Source organism: Thermobia domestica, chromosome 9, assembly GCF_964235325.1.
Source record: "Thermobia domestica chromosome 9, izTheDome1.hap1.1, whole genome shotgun sequence".
NCBI lineage: Eukaryota > Metazoa > Arthropoda > Insecta > Zygentoma > Lepismatidae > Thermobia > Thermobia domestica.
Window position 1 is genome coordinate 17,837,902 of NC_137462.1, and position 14,201 is coordinate 17,852,102.

The window sequence follows — 14,201 nt, forward strand, 5'->3', positions numbered from 1 at the left end:
AAATATGTAAAATTTTAAATTTTTATGTGCATTTTTCTCCGTTTTTTATATTTTAACTTTTGTGTGTTCGATAATTTGTAGAAATGCTTGAAATAAAAGTTGTAGAGCGCTTCTTTAGCTTTAAAACGGTGTATATATTAATATACTTAAAGGTATGGGAACGTATTAGTAGACACCTTAAGAGAGCGAAGTGCGCGCTCACTATTACTGCAAACTTCGCAGTTGCCGCGCCCTCGCTCGCCTTGTTTACCTCAAATATCGTAGCATAAGATTGTATGGACCCCAATACAATATCCAAAGGCGGGCCCCTTTCATTGTTTTTCTGGCTTTGTAGGTTTCTTGAACCGTAACACTCCCGGTTCCTGACTCAAGCCACACTCAGTATCGTTCTTGATGAATGATGATCGTAAATAACTATTTTCCGATTTTGTAGAATATATTACTCGTATGTTTTCAATTTCGCCTATCTTTTTTGCCAGTTTTTGTTCGGCGTCGGAGGTGGGGAGGGCTTGAATAATCTTGCTTGCAAGTACTAGCCAACCAGAAAATCTGCTTACCTGACCATTTTTCAGTCACAGTGTTTGCACAAACTTTACTCGCCAAATGTAAAAAAATAATGTACTCGCCAGTAGCTAGCAGGTGAGTAGATTTTTCAAGCCCTGCATATGATATAGGGATGTTCCATTATCCAGCACCTATGTACGCGCCGTCTCCCGGACTGACACCGGACAGCTGAGTTAATTGACACTATTATCTATTGAAAATAATCATTGCCATTCACAGCATCATGGACCTTCCACCCACATCTAGCTAATATTGCAATTTTTGTGTTCTTTATTCACGTTATGTTCGTTATTCACTTCTTGACAAATGATGAATATCGTCTCTGAACTTACAGAGGGGGAGCTAGAGCTGTTAACGGAGAAAGGAAGTTCACAGTGAGACGCAGTGGTAAATTTTGGTCAGGTATCTAACAAATAGGAGTATTGAGCAGTCTCTCATGCGTCCAATGAAATCTGTTGGAAGTTTCACACATGGTAGAGGCATAACTGAAAGCACGGTGTCCAACTGGGTGTTGGGAATTCCTTATGTTGTAAAGGTTCACGAAGCCATTGAAGAGTGTTTGGGAACTGCTATAACATTCACTGATCAACATTGGAGAGTAGAGAAACAAGAAGAGAAAGAGACCAGGTAGATTTGGAAAAGTTCACTAAGTGGCTTACAAAACACAATCCGTTCACAAAGTTATCTCAAGAACTTGTCACTTTATTATCTAAATATGTGTCTGATAATTCTGTCAACTGTGATGAGGCTTATGAAATAATAGTCGCAGCGATGGAAGGATTGAAATACAACATTTTTAGCGATTTACAGCTTCATAGAATGGACATGGTGAAAACTCAAGCAAAAAAAAAAAAAAAGTTCGGTCAAAGGAAGTGACAGTTAATCCTCAACAGAATATTGTGTGTTTGTGACAATCCGAACAAATTAAAAGAATACCTAACATATGACAGGGTGCCTAACATATGACTATCGGTCACGAAAGTCATGAAATCAGAGAACGGCCATGAAAGTCAAGAAATTTAGCTTTTGGGTCACGAATTTTTTGTTATCTGTATAAATATAAGTAAAGACTGGAAAATTTTGCTCTATAAAACGTCAAAATTCACCGCCAAAAATGTTTATGATCGGCTTTAGACGCTACCAAATCGCAAGCAAAGCATGGTTCTATCTCATGCATGAAAATTCGGCCTAATTCGCACCCAGATTCACTCGTGAGATTGTCCTTCTGCTGTCATCATTGAGCAATAGCGGTGCAAATCGCATCGCATTGCTGAAACCACCTACGCATCTAACCAGTTTATTCAACTGTCAGAAGACTCCCAAGTTTTTATCGCTCCAGGGAACAGCCTTTGAAAGTAGAGATAACATAGATAAGTTCTAAAGAATGTTTCGAAATTTTATGGTTTGGTAAAGAAAAGTTCACGAAAAAGTCACGAAATTTCATTTTGGAATTTTAGTATACACCCTGTATGAGCTAGCATCTAGACCAAAAGAATACCTAACATATGAGCTAGAATCTAGACCGCCGTCTCGGTTTTTTTAATAATAATAATAATAATAATAATAATAGTGTCACTCTGTAAAAGCACGAAATCCTCATTGCTGAAGATATTCTACGGTGGTTTTCAAGAAGATATTGATGTAAGTGATGCGACATTTGTAGTCGATGGAGGATTTCTGATTCATTATGTGAGATGGCCGAGTGATTCCATATATGGAGAAGTAGTTACAAATTATTGACTATGTGATATCTAACTACAAAGGAAATGCTACTTTAATTTTTGATGGATATCCGAGGCATTCGACCACTAAAGACTAGGAACAAAACAGAATAGCTGCAAATAAAATTTCATGTAAAATGAACTTTGACAATAACACAAAATGTTTAATAGCCAAAGAAAACTTAGGAAATAGGGAAAACAAGAAAAAATGTTGCAGGGAGTAGCATCAGAATTGGACAAATGAGGTGTATCAGTATACACGGCAGATGATGTTGATGTTCATATAGTGGAAGCTGCCATAGAAAAACTAAATCAGTGTTCCAAGATTGTTGTTGAAACCTATACGGATTTATTGGTCCTTTTAGTGGCCCTTACCCCTGAGAAAGAAGAAAAATAGTATGTATTTTTGTAAACAAATAGGCGGTAAGGATCGAACCGAAATATTTTACAACATTCAAATGTTGGTTGAACAAAACAAAGAAATCACAAGTAGTCTCTTATATACCCATGCAGTGACTGGCTGCGACACTAGATCTTGCTTTTATAGTTTAGGAAAGGTAAAAGCAGTAGAAATGCTGAAATCCTCGTCTGACGCTAAGAAGCAAGCTTAAGGTTGATTTAAAGGGACCAGTTTTATCGATAGATGGCACTACAGTCTTCGTATCTCCCATGTATTTTTTACCTGTCACGAAAATTCACGATTTCTCTTATGAATTTAAACCTACAGACTTCAAATGTTTAGAAAAGGAACTTCATAATCTATCGAAGGCAATAATCCGTGCCGATTTTTTATTTAGAATTTTCTTCATTGTTGAAATGGCTTGATTGTTGCAAACGCATATCCAAACCTTTAACAATGGAACTGTTTCAACAATGAAGAAAATTCTAAATAAAAAATCGGCACAGATTGTTCCTTTTAATAGGTTATGAAGTTCCTTCTCTAAAACTTCGAAGACTAGGTTAAAATTTGTAAGAGAAATTCTAAATTTTCGTAAAAGGTAAAAAATACATGGGAAAGATACGAAGACTGTAGTGACATCTATCGACAAAACTTGTCCCTTTACACTAACTTTAAATATTTACCGAGGACAATATTTCCAAAGAAGAATTGCTAAGAAGTGGAGAATGTTTTGTACTAGAACTGTATGGACCGAACAGGTATTCAAACTTGAATGAAGCCCGATACTTGAAATTCACTATGCTCACAAGAAAGTCAAATTTGAGATCGAATTTCGATTTGGCTAAACTACCTCCAATAACAGAAGCATGTCAACAGCACTTACTAAGGGTTTATTTGCAATTACAGAGATGGTTGGGAGCCAATTTGTCAGCTACTAAATGGGGATGGAAACTAATCCATAAGAGAAAATGGAGGAGGGTGAAAAGTACTTAAACCAGTTACCTCTTCAAAGCCTTTTGCACCAGATGATTGGTTGTATTTAGTGTCATGTTCTTGCAAAAATAATTGTAGGGATTATTGTAGGTGTCAGCAGTCAGATATGAATTGTTCAATTATGTGCGAACATCGTAATAGTCTCTCATGTCACAACACAGCAACCATGGATGAAGATCAAGACACAATTGATTTGAATATTAGCATGTATATATATTGTAAATAGTGTTAAATGCCTTCAATATAGATAGGAATTGTATATATCAATTATTGATACGATAATGTGTAAACAAAAGTCAAGAAATGAATACGGTAATGAACATAACGTGTATAAGGAGCACAAAAATTATAACATAAACTAGCGGTGGGTGGGAGGTTCGTGATGCTGTGAATAGCAATGATAATTTTTAATGGATAATAGTGTCAATTATTTCACAGCTGCCGGCTGTCAATCCGGGACACATCACGTCCATAGGTGGTGGATAATGGAACACCCCTATATCATATGAGTTAGGGGCAAAAGCCACCCTGAAACAAAAATGGCCTAGCTAGTACCTGCAAGCAAGATTTTTCAAGCCCTGTTCACATGAGTTAGGGGTAAAAGCCTTCCTCCAATCGCCGAACAAAAACTAACAAAAAAGATACGCGAAATTGAAAAAATACGAGTAATATATTTTACAAAATCGGAAAATATTAACGATCATCATTCATCAAGAACGATAGTGAGTGTGGCTTGAGTCAGGAACCGTGAGTGTTACGGCTCAAGAAACCTACAAAGCCAGAAAAACAATGAAAGGGGCACACTTTCGGATATTGTATTGGAGTCCATACAATCTTATGCTAGGTAAACGAGGCGAGCGAGGGCGCGGCAACTGCGAAGCTTGTAATAATAGTGAGCGCGCACTTCGCTCTCTTAAAGTGTCCACTTATACGTTCCCATACCTTTAATATATACACCGTTTTAAAGCTAAAGAAGCGCTCTACAACTTTTATTTCAAGCATTTCTACAAATTATCGAATACACAAAAGTTAAAATTTAAAAAACGAAGAAAAGGGTACATAAAAATGTAAAATTTTACATATTTCTACGAATATCTCTTAAAGTATTAGACCTAGTGAAAATTGTTAAGAACATTTTTTATTTTTTTATTTTATTTTATTTTTTTTTATGGATCGTGGTTCAAGGAAAAAAACTATAAAAGGAGTTTGAAGATCGGATTAATAATAACGGAGATATGAATGATAATCGAAAAGCTTGCAAATTGAATGTTAAAGGAGGGTGGAGGGGCTTTTGGGGAAATACATCTCTAGTTGGCCCTTAACGACTGGGAGAAATTCAGCTTGTCTCGAATTTTTCCCGACAAAAACCCTTTATTTCCTGGGCTAGTGGTTTCATGGGTAATGTGCGGCATAGAATTACGCAACAGTCAGGAGATGAGGATAGACCCAAAGATGTCCAGCGGAAGCTTCTGCAGTGGCGCACGGAGGTAACCCGAGAAGTGATTACAACACTATTGAGACCGTCGATCGGTTTTTCGACCTGTTCGAACACACCTCACTTTGCGACATCGAAACCAACGTATTCGTGACTGCAGAGCTTACATACCCTTATCGACCCTGGTACTCACCGGTCAAGAAAGTAGAGTCAATAATGCATTGGATGGAGATGCCCTTTTCCTAAATTAGTTCAACTTAGATGGTAAAGACAGTCAGATGCCTTTGAAATTTTAATTCTAGTAAAATAAAACACATTGATTATTAGAAATCTTTACGTATTGAATTAGAAAATGAGTATTTTCCATTCTTGTAGTATTTTTAAAAAGAAATCTTATCTGCTCTTATAAAACTAACTCCGTTTATGGACTAGCTAAGGACCGAAAATTTGGTTTAAATTGATCTGAAAACTAGCTAGATCTCAGTGCTTCTTATCACTCATTTTTTTCTGGATTTGTCAACGATCTGTGTACGGAATCATAATATGCTTTTTTCTGTGTAAAAGTTTTCAAGTGACAGGATTTACAGATTGCACACCCGTTTTCCGTTCTAGTCACTTAATTGGTTTGTTGTAAGCGTTACTTATTTCTTTCTCTTTGAATTATTTTCACATTACAAGCCTCTTACGAAAAAAGTGAAAACGTCAGTACTAAAGATTTACTCTAAGCACTTTCATTAAAACGCTTCATCAGATAGGGAGCGGAAGAAGAAGTAAAGCACAGGAAAAAGGATAGAGAAATGTTGGAATGTAGAGTCACGTAGTGTGTTAAACATATTGTAATATTAAGCTAAGTGGGCAGGAGAGTTTAGAGCTTTAGGTAAGCTAAGGACACAAGAATGATGACCTGAGACTGACTTTTTTTTTTTCCTATGCGGTTTCCTTTTAATCAGTCTTTCAATGTAGAGCCTGTGGAGGGGTTGAAGGAATTTTCTGCGTAAATTTTTGTCATTTTCGTATATCTTCGTGTCGTCTTGGTATTTTGTTAGAAACGGCATCCGTTGGCTATTTGCTGATACTTGCGCTGAAACACGTAGTGTTGTTTGTTAACCCTTTTAGGATTTTCATTTTGATTTTTTAGGTAAATTTTAGACTTTCACTCAAACAGCTAGTGCTTCTATACTATTTACCGTAGGATCATGGTTCATCCTTCGTTATTTTCAGAATAGAGCATCCTTTCCAACGGTAACACTCGCTTGTCTGTATTATACACCAAAAACGGGAAAACCGGGAGTTTTTTTTTTCGAAAAAACAAATAAAATTTTTGCGCCCCTCGGGCCCGAGCCTGAGTTTACGTAGGGATCTGAAAATCTCTTGAAAACTACGTAGTTGTGTACACAATGCGTGTGCAAAATTTCAATCTGGTAACTTGAATACAAAGGACAGAAAGTTTTTCTAAAATTCTACTGCGTCATTACTATTTGGCCTAGGGTCATGGTTCAAACGCCATTTTCTTCAGGATAACGCGCGCTTTCCAACGCTACCACTCATATATCCGTATCATACACCTAAACCGGGAAAAACCAGAATTTTTCTGAAAAAATCACCCCGTCGGAATAGCTGCGGCCCTTGGGCCCGGGTTCACGTCGGAATCTTTTTAAAAAAAAAAAAAGATAAATAAAAATAAAAAATTAAACCGGCTTAAGTGCCTGTTATAGGACCTAAATAAGCGGTCAAAGACAGCACTACGCTATGATAACAAAAGTTACCATAAATCCTAAAAAGGTTAATATAAAGGAATATCGCAATATTCACTTGCTTTAATCATCTTCTCCTTTAGCCTAAAAATACATAAACGTGGGACGGTTTATTTAATTTGAAACACATCACTATAGTAGAAGGATGACTTAATGCAAATATATTGTTTAATAAAAATAGAACAACCTATGTAGCTAAGCTAAATCCGTCGTAATAGTATCTACAAGTACTGTGCGTAGGTTCCTGACAAAAGATGAAAGCACTAGAGAAATAGCGAAAAATGATTTAAACAATTAAAAGAAAACAAACACATTAAAATCACTCACTTTGAATCTTCCAGAGTAAGTATGTTAACCTTGAAATATAATGTACAGATATGTTACGGCCAGGGCCAAATGGGTTCAGATCCTCTGAACACTGACTTGGGGCCAAGTGATAAGAGACCACGCTTAGAGCGCCGCCATAGACTTTTTTTTTCAATGACATTTCTCACATCTCTGTTTCCTATTATTCTCATTTTCACATAGAACCACATTTTTCACATCTCTGTTTCCTACTATTCTCATGTTCACATAGAACCACATTTTTCACATCTCTGTTTCCTACTATTCTCATCTTCACATAGAACCACATTTTTCATATCTCTGTTTCCTACTATTCTCATGTTCACATAGAACCACATTTTTCAATCTCTGTTTCCTACTATTCTCATGTTCACATAGAACCACATTTTTTAATCTCTGTTTCCTACTATTCTCATGTTCACATAGAACCACATTTTTCACATCTCTGTTTCCTACTATTCTCATGATCACATATAGAACCACATTTTTCACATCTCTGTTTCCTACTATTCTCATGTTCACATAGAACCAACAGCGTCGAACTTTTAAGCCCAATCTTGAATAAGCATGAATTGTTTGGAACAACAAGACTACGATTTGCGCCGACTAACGCTGTTTTGGTGAAACGTCTTCTCGTTCGATTGAATTACCTCTACATGAAACTTCCTTAAGGTTGGTTTAAAGGGACAAGTTTTGCCGATAGATGTCACTACAGTCTTCGTATATCTCTCATGTATTTTTTTACCTTCCACGAAAATTCACGATTTCTCTTACAAATTTCAACCTCGAGATTTCAAATTTTTAGAGAAGGAAATTCACAACCTATCGAAGGCAACAATCTGTGCCGATTTTTTATTTAGAATTTTCTTCATTGTTGAAATGGCTTGATTATTGAAATGGATATCCAAACCGTTAACAATATAACTGTTTCAACAATGAAGAAAATTCTAAATAAAATATCGACACGGATTGTTATCTTCGATAAGTTATGAAGTTCCTTCTCAAAAAATTTGAAGTCTCTAGGCTGTAATTTGTAAGAGAAATCGTGAATTTTCGTGAAAGGTAAAACATACATAAGAGAGATACGAAAACTGTAGTGACATCTACCGGCAAAACTTGTCCTTTTACACCAACCTTAAAGAAAATTAGATACCTTTTGTAATACATGGTATGTCGGAAAAGTAACGGAACTTGACAGATAACCACTAGCGCCATCTATTGAAACAACGTATCATCGGAAAGCTGGATATCTGCTCAACAAAACGAGACCAAATCATGAGAACCGATTAACAGAGTGTCAAGTTATAGCAAGAAACGTGAGTGTCTGGTGCCACCTCGTTACAAAAACACGATGGAGTAGAGCCAATATTAATTTTGTTTCAAGCTAGGTAAAACATTTACACAAATATTGGAAATGATGAAAAAGGGTATAGTGATGAGTATTCATCTCGTGCACGTGTGTTCGAGTGGTATACGCAATTCCGGGACGATCGGGAGTCCTTGGAAGACAACCCAAAGCTAGGCAGACCGAGAAACAAAATCGCGATGAGTTGTGGAAGATGTGCGTGAAATGACAGTCCATGATGCGAATTCGACTGTGAATATTATGTGGGTGTTTTGGAGCATTTGTGGAAGCAAATCGTTTACGTAAGGCCTGAGTATCGAGCGCCAGGCAGTTGATCTTTATTGCACGACAATGCACCATGTCACAAAACCGTCGCAGCTTGTGACTTTTTGGATTTAAAAAAAAATGCTTCTTCCACATCCTCCGTATTCGCCTGACTTATCGCCGTGTGACTATTTCCTATTACCACAATGAAAATTGACCATGAAAGGAACATTTTATGACAATATTACACACGTCCAGTCTGCCGTGACGAGGGTCATTGGGGCGATTCAGAAAAAGGACATTCAAAACTGCTAGCATTGGTTGAACGTACGCAGCGGTGTATTGATGCGGAAGGGATGTATTTTGAATAGAAGGAGCTACAGTTGGTAAAATACCTATCCGTTATTTTTACGACATACTGTGTGCAATGGGCAATCGAACGTACATGTGTGCGTCTGTTCTTGCTATTTTTGGTACTCTTTCAGTGGGAGAAAATGCTGTGTGGCATATTCTTTCAATGGGAGGAAATGCTGTGTGGCATATTCTTTCAATGGGAGGAAATGCTGTGTAGCATATTCTTTCAATGGGAGGAAATGCTGTGTGGCATATTCTTTCAATGGGAGGGAATGAAACTTCTTAAACCTTTGGAGTTATAGTATTCCTGCTTACTCTACAGGTGATCCTGAGAACAAAGGTAGTCAGAGTGGGCCCGAGAAACTTCCATTGTCGGGAGGTTTACGTAAGTATGTGTATGTGTAGGGGAAAAATGGTTAGGTATTTGTATTTTGCTACGTGCATCGCTTCAGTTGTAAAATTGGGTATAGATTCAAATAGATGGTTGTGGGTATAAAATAAAATGTAATAGGTGTTAAGTTGTAGTAGAGGGAAGGAATAGAGCACAACGTAAATGGGAAGTTACTACTTTCCGTTCCAACTAGTTTATATTCGGGCTGTAAAAAATAGAAACTGGAATCAAATCTTTGACCATACAAAATGAAAGATGTAATATGCGATAATTTCACCATTATTTCTTAAGTTTTATTTCCGTCTTTAGAGCTAACACATACAAGAAAATTGCTAAGTTATAAATTATTCTTTAAGAACGTGACATACTAAAAGTACAAAATTTACCATTCTTCTGCTTGTTTTTCATAAGTGAAAGGAGATAATGAAATGTAGCATACCACAATCATAGATAATGTTATTCTACAACAGAAAATGTGAATGTGAAAAATTTTCAGTGCTGCAATCCATAGAAATTACAGTGTTGTCAGAACGATTCCCGCAAAATCTAAGTTAAGGCAGTGACTAGAGGAACAAATTCAACTGCAGTTGATTACGTTATCATGTTGTCTTGAAACCCTGTGAACTTCTTTTTAAATAATAGTTGTATTTAGTTTGTAATAAATAAAATAGTTTTAACATACAGTTATTAAAATTAAATAATAATGTTATTTAGAAAACATAACCGAAGTAGTTCAGAGGATACCGAAACAACATGATACGTAATCAAATGCAGTTGAGTTCTTTTCTCTAGTCATTGCCTTAACTGAGATTTTGAAGGAAATGTTATTATTCTGGCAACACTGTAATTTCAATGAATGGCAATAATGAAAATTCTTATGAGTCATATTTTCTGTTGTAGTATAACATTATGTATGATTGTAGTAAATTGCATTTCATTATATCCTTTTACTTATCAAAAACAAGCAAAGGAAAAATGATAATTTTTTTTATTATTTTGTAGTATGTTAGGCTCTTAACTTGTTTTATTATTTTTGTTGATATGAATGAATAAATGGGAAAGGTGATGGTGTCTGTAAAGTATTATATTAATGGGTTTAAATCACGTTGTTGTTTATTACGCGTATTATTATTATTATTATCGTCGCGAAGAAACTTATATGTAAAAGAATTGAAGTATTGCATGCTTCATTGAAGAAGAAAAGTTTTAGTTAAATGTAGGTAAGTAAATAATTATTAATAAAATTTCCAGTTTAACTGAACCTACGCTCTCTACACAGCGTATCATTCACATATAAGCATGAATCTCTTTGTCATAAGTCACAAGATCTGTACGTGTACCGAAGAGATATACTAACCCTGTATACAAATGTGTGGTGTTGGGATGTATAACTCATAGTATATAATACTTTACTTTTTAAAATTTCAACACTTCCAGTATACCTCTAAAAATGTAATAAAGAAATAACGTCCATTTTTAAAAAAAATATGCAATTAGAACTAAACAATCTAAACAAAATTTGCAATCGGTTAGTGAAAACTTCACCTTCTAGACTTGTGATTTCCGAGATATCATTGGCCACAAATATATAAACCTAACATTTTAATATATAAATAATTTCTGTTCTCGTTGGAGAATATCTTATTTCTAAACATTGTAATTGCTAGATTCTATTGCAGTTTAAATACTAACACGATTTCTGAAAATAATAATAATTGAAAATTGCATATTGTGCTAATGTCCTTCTTTAATAACGATATTTTTTACTAGTTTAATACTTGATTTGAGAGCTTTTATTCTTTTTAAATAGGTAAACATTGCATAGCTAGAGGTACGAATTGTTCGAATTGAGGCAAAATCGAAATATAGAGGCTGATCCATGTCCACCCAAACAGCTTGCAGACAGCGGTATCTGTTAAACTAGGTTTCACAGAGCAACACAACTATAGGCACACATGTATGTGAGCGTGATGTAGTGGCCAAAATGCCGCTGCCAAAAAGTCTATTTTGGGAAGGATATGTCATGATTCGTTCCTATGCGAACTTTAGCCTTTTCCCGCATAGTAGAACAGTGTTTGGAACAATGGTTTTGTAGTAGAATGAGCTACTGTTAGTGTTATCTACAACCCGTGACATCCAAAGAGGGCGTTAAGGGGACTTTCGAGATTATGGTAAAGAAAACCCGGGATATGGTGGCCTGTGAGATTCCATTAGCACAGTATTGTGCAGTCGCCCCTTGTCGGTCTGAGAGCTCAGATAATGCGCTTATAGATAACGTAATTGGGGATGTCAGAACCGACAAGTTCGCCCAGGATTTTGTATACATTGAACTTGACAGAACGTAAGGTACGGGATCTAACCTAGGTTGCATTCAAATAAAATTAAACTTATGTAAAAGGAAACAGATTGTGATGTTGACGGGGTTAAAAGGGGTAAGAAAGGAGCAAATTTAGGACAGGTTAACCTACTTGCACTTACTTGTAGATTTGGATGTTGCCTTCTTGACGATTCTTCCAGTGGGCTGACGTCCGTCCATCTCTCTATCTGGCTGGCTGGTCGTCCAAGCAGTTGGAGGTTAAGGGTTAGCGAAACCCGGACAGGAAAACCAACTTTACGAAGACCGCAAGTTCAGTCAGAGTCGAAACTTCTTTTCAGAAAACAATTCATTGTCGTTAACAGCTATGTAACGTTAGCTGAAACAAGGGTGCTCTTTAGGACAGAGCAAGGCTAAATTTGTCATAAGCTTCAAAATGAAGTTCGCGGTCTACATCCTAACTCGTTTCTAATTCAATATTGACTGTCTCTTCCAAAAGTCTCTCGATCGTTTTGTTTAGCGTCCCTTCCGGGTTCATATCCTTGGTCATTCACTACGTTTTCCGTCTTGATGAAAAAGTGCGTGCTCGTTGATTAACCAAGGTAAGGTGATGGTAGGAATGCGGACGGGGAAGCAATCTGTTGTTTTTATTAATTGAGAAATTACAAATGTAAAAAAGAAATGACAGACAGCAATAAGACTTCCTAGTAGGAAAGGCAAATGAACTTAGAAAAAAAAGTTAAAAAGTGATTTAACATTAAATGAATTATTATCCTTTTCACTGAAATGATTCTTAAAATAAAATGTCCCATGGTTCAAAATAAAATATTTTGTCATGTGTCTAAATACACATATCTTCACAGTATTACTCAAATCAATCGTGAAGCGTGCAATCCATCATAAACTGAGGCTACAAACTAGCTGCAAGACGAGTTCATGCGTTAATACCACGGCATATCGCGGAACGAGCTGTCTCAACGCCAGCGAGCTAGTAACTGTTGGAAGTTTGTTGTGACAATAGACGTATGTTTCTAAGTGACTGTCAGGGTTTTTCAGCCTTTTCCATCAGCGTACCACCAAAGCATAATATTAATCAATATTACCATAAGTTGGACGTAGCACTAACAGTGACTGGCGTACCACAGGTTAAGAACCCCTGGGTTTAGACCATCACCTACAGAGATGTTCACGAAGAAATCCATATACCTTCGTTTGCAATTCAAAGATAGCTTCTAGAAAGGTTCTATGGCGGTTATTTCACTGGCTTTCGCTACAGAAGGAAGCTCAAGATTCGAATAAATAAATAAATAAATAAATAAATAAAGATTAATTCCGCTTATTACGAAGAAAATAATAGTTCCTGTCCTGTCCTTAGTTTACAAGGCAAAGTACCAGTTTTGTGTGACGACGACATCCGTATTGAAAGCAGAGTGGATTGATTTAAATCAGTCTGATTTAAATCACGATTTTAATCAAGATTTAAATCAAATTCCGAAATGAATTAATTTAAAGTGAAAGTAAGTAAAATCCTGTTTCTCTTCTGTTATTTCGATTATGGAAGATAATAATCATAATACAATGAGACTCAAATGTATGTAAGCACAGTATGAAAACGAGTATTATGTAGAGAACGATCAGGGAAAATCCCGTTTGAGCGGGTAACGGGTGAACCCTGCTTTCTTCTCTTTGTAACACAGGGTTTTAAAATTAATATTCCAACGGGGAAATCACCATGGACATTTAAGATGAAAACTCTTTTGTGTCCACGTCTATTTGTTTGTTTCCAGATAATAGGGGCGTATTTAGAGGGGTCCGATCCCCTCTCCGAAAAAAAAATAGATTTTAAAATTTTGGCGAAATTTATGTACTAAATACATAGAAGTTCCTCGGGATCGTAATACGACAAATTTTGGATGCGTTAAAATATCGAATAATACTTTTGATAAAGTGGATACTTGACCCCATTGCAGATGTGATCGCAGAAAATTTTCCGCGCCTGTGCAGGAAAAATTGTCAGAGGAAATAAAATAGCCAACAGAAAAGTATAAAAACATGCCTGCTATGTATAGATGTCTTAAATGCACGGACAACTTGCATTTGAACTGTTTTTCACGTCACATAAAGGATATTTTTAACAATCACAAGTGTTTCTTCTGCTGGAACTGATCATCTTGATTTTTTTTATTTTGGAATTCCTGCAGAAAATTTTTGACTTACAAAAGCTCATCGCATAAACACAAAGAGAGTTCTGCCATCGGCTAATATATGGGATCAGAAAACGGTATTCACGAAGAAATTAAATATCGACTAAAAGCAGGGAA

At 36.2% G+C, this 14,201-nt stretch overlaps 1 protein-coding gene across 5 annotated transcripts in view; it reads left to right on the forward strand.

Annotated features, from left to right (window-relative positions):
* The window catches only part of LOC145694441 (uncharacterized), a 102,253-nt gene that overhangs the window by 20,872 nt on the left and 67,180 nt on the right, over nt 1–14,201 (forward strand). For 4 of the 5 annotated variants that reach the window (XM_081770678.1, XM_081770681.1, XM_081770677.1 and 1 more), the window contains exon 6: nt 9,498–9,560. The exons of the other annotated variant lie outside the window; for it this stretch is intronic. In XM_081770678.1, the coding sequence (XP_081626804.1) occupies nt 9,498–9,560 (63 nt within the window). The remainder of the gene's footprint in view (nt 1–9,497; nt 9,561–14,201) is intronic. 5 annotated transcript variants of the gene reach the window in all.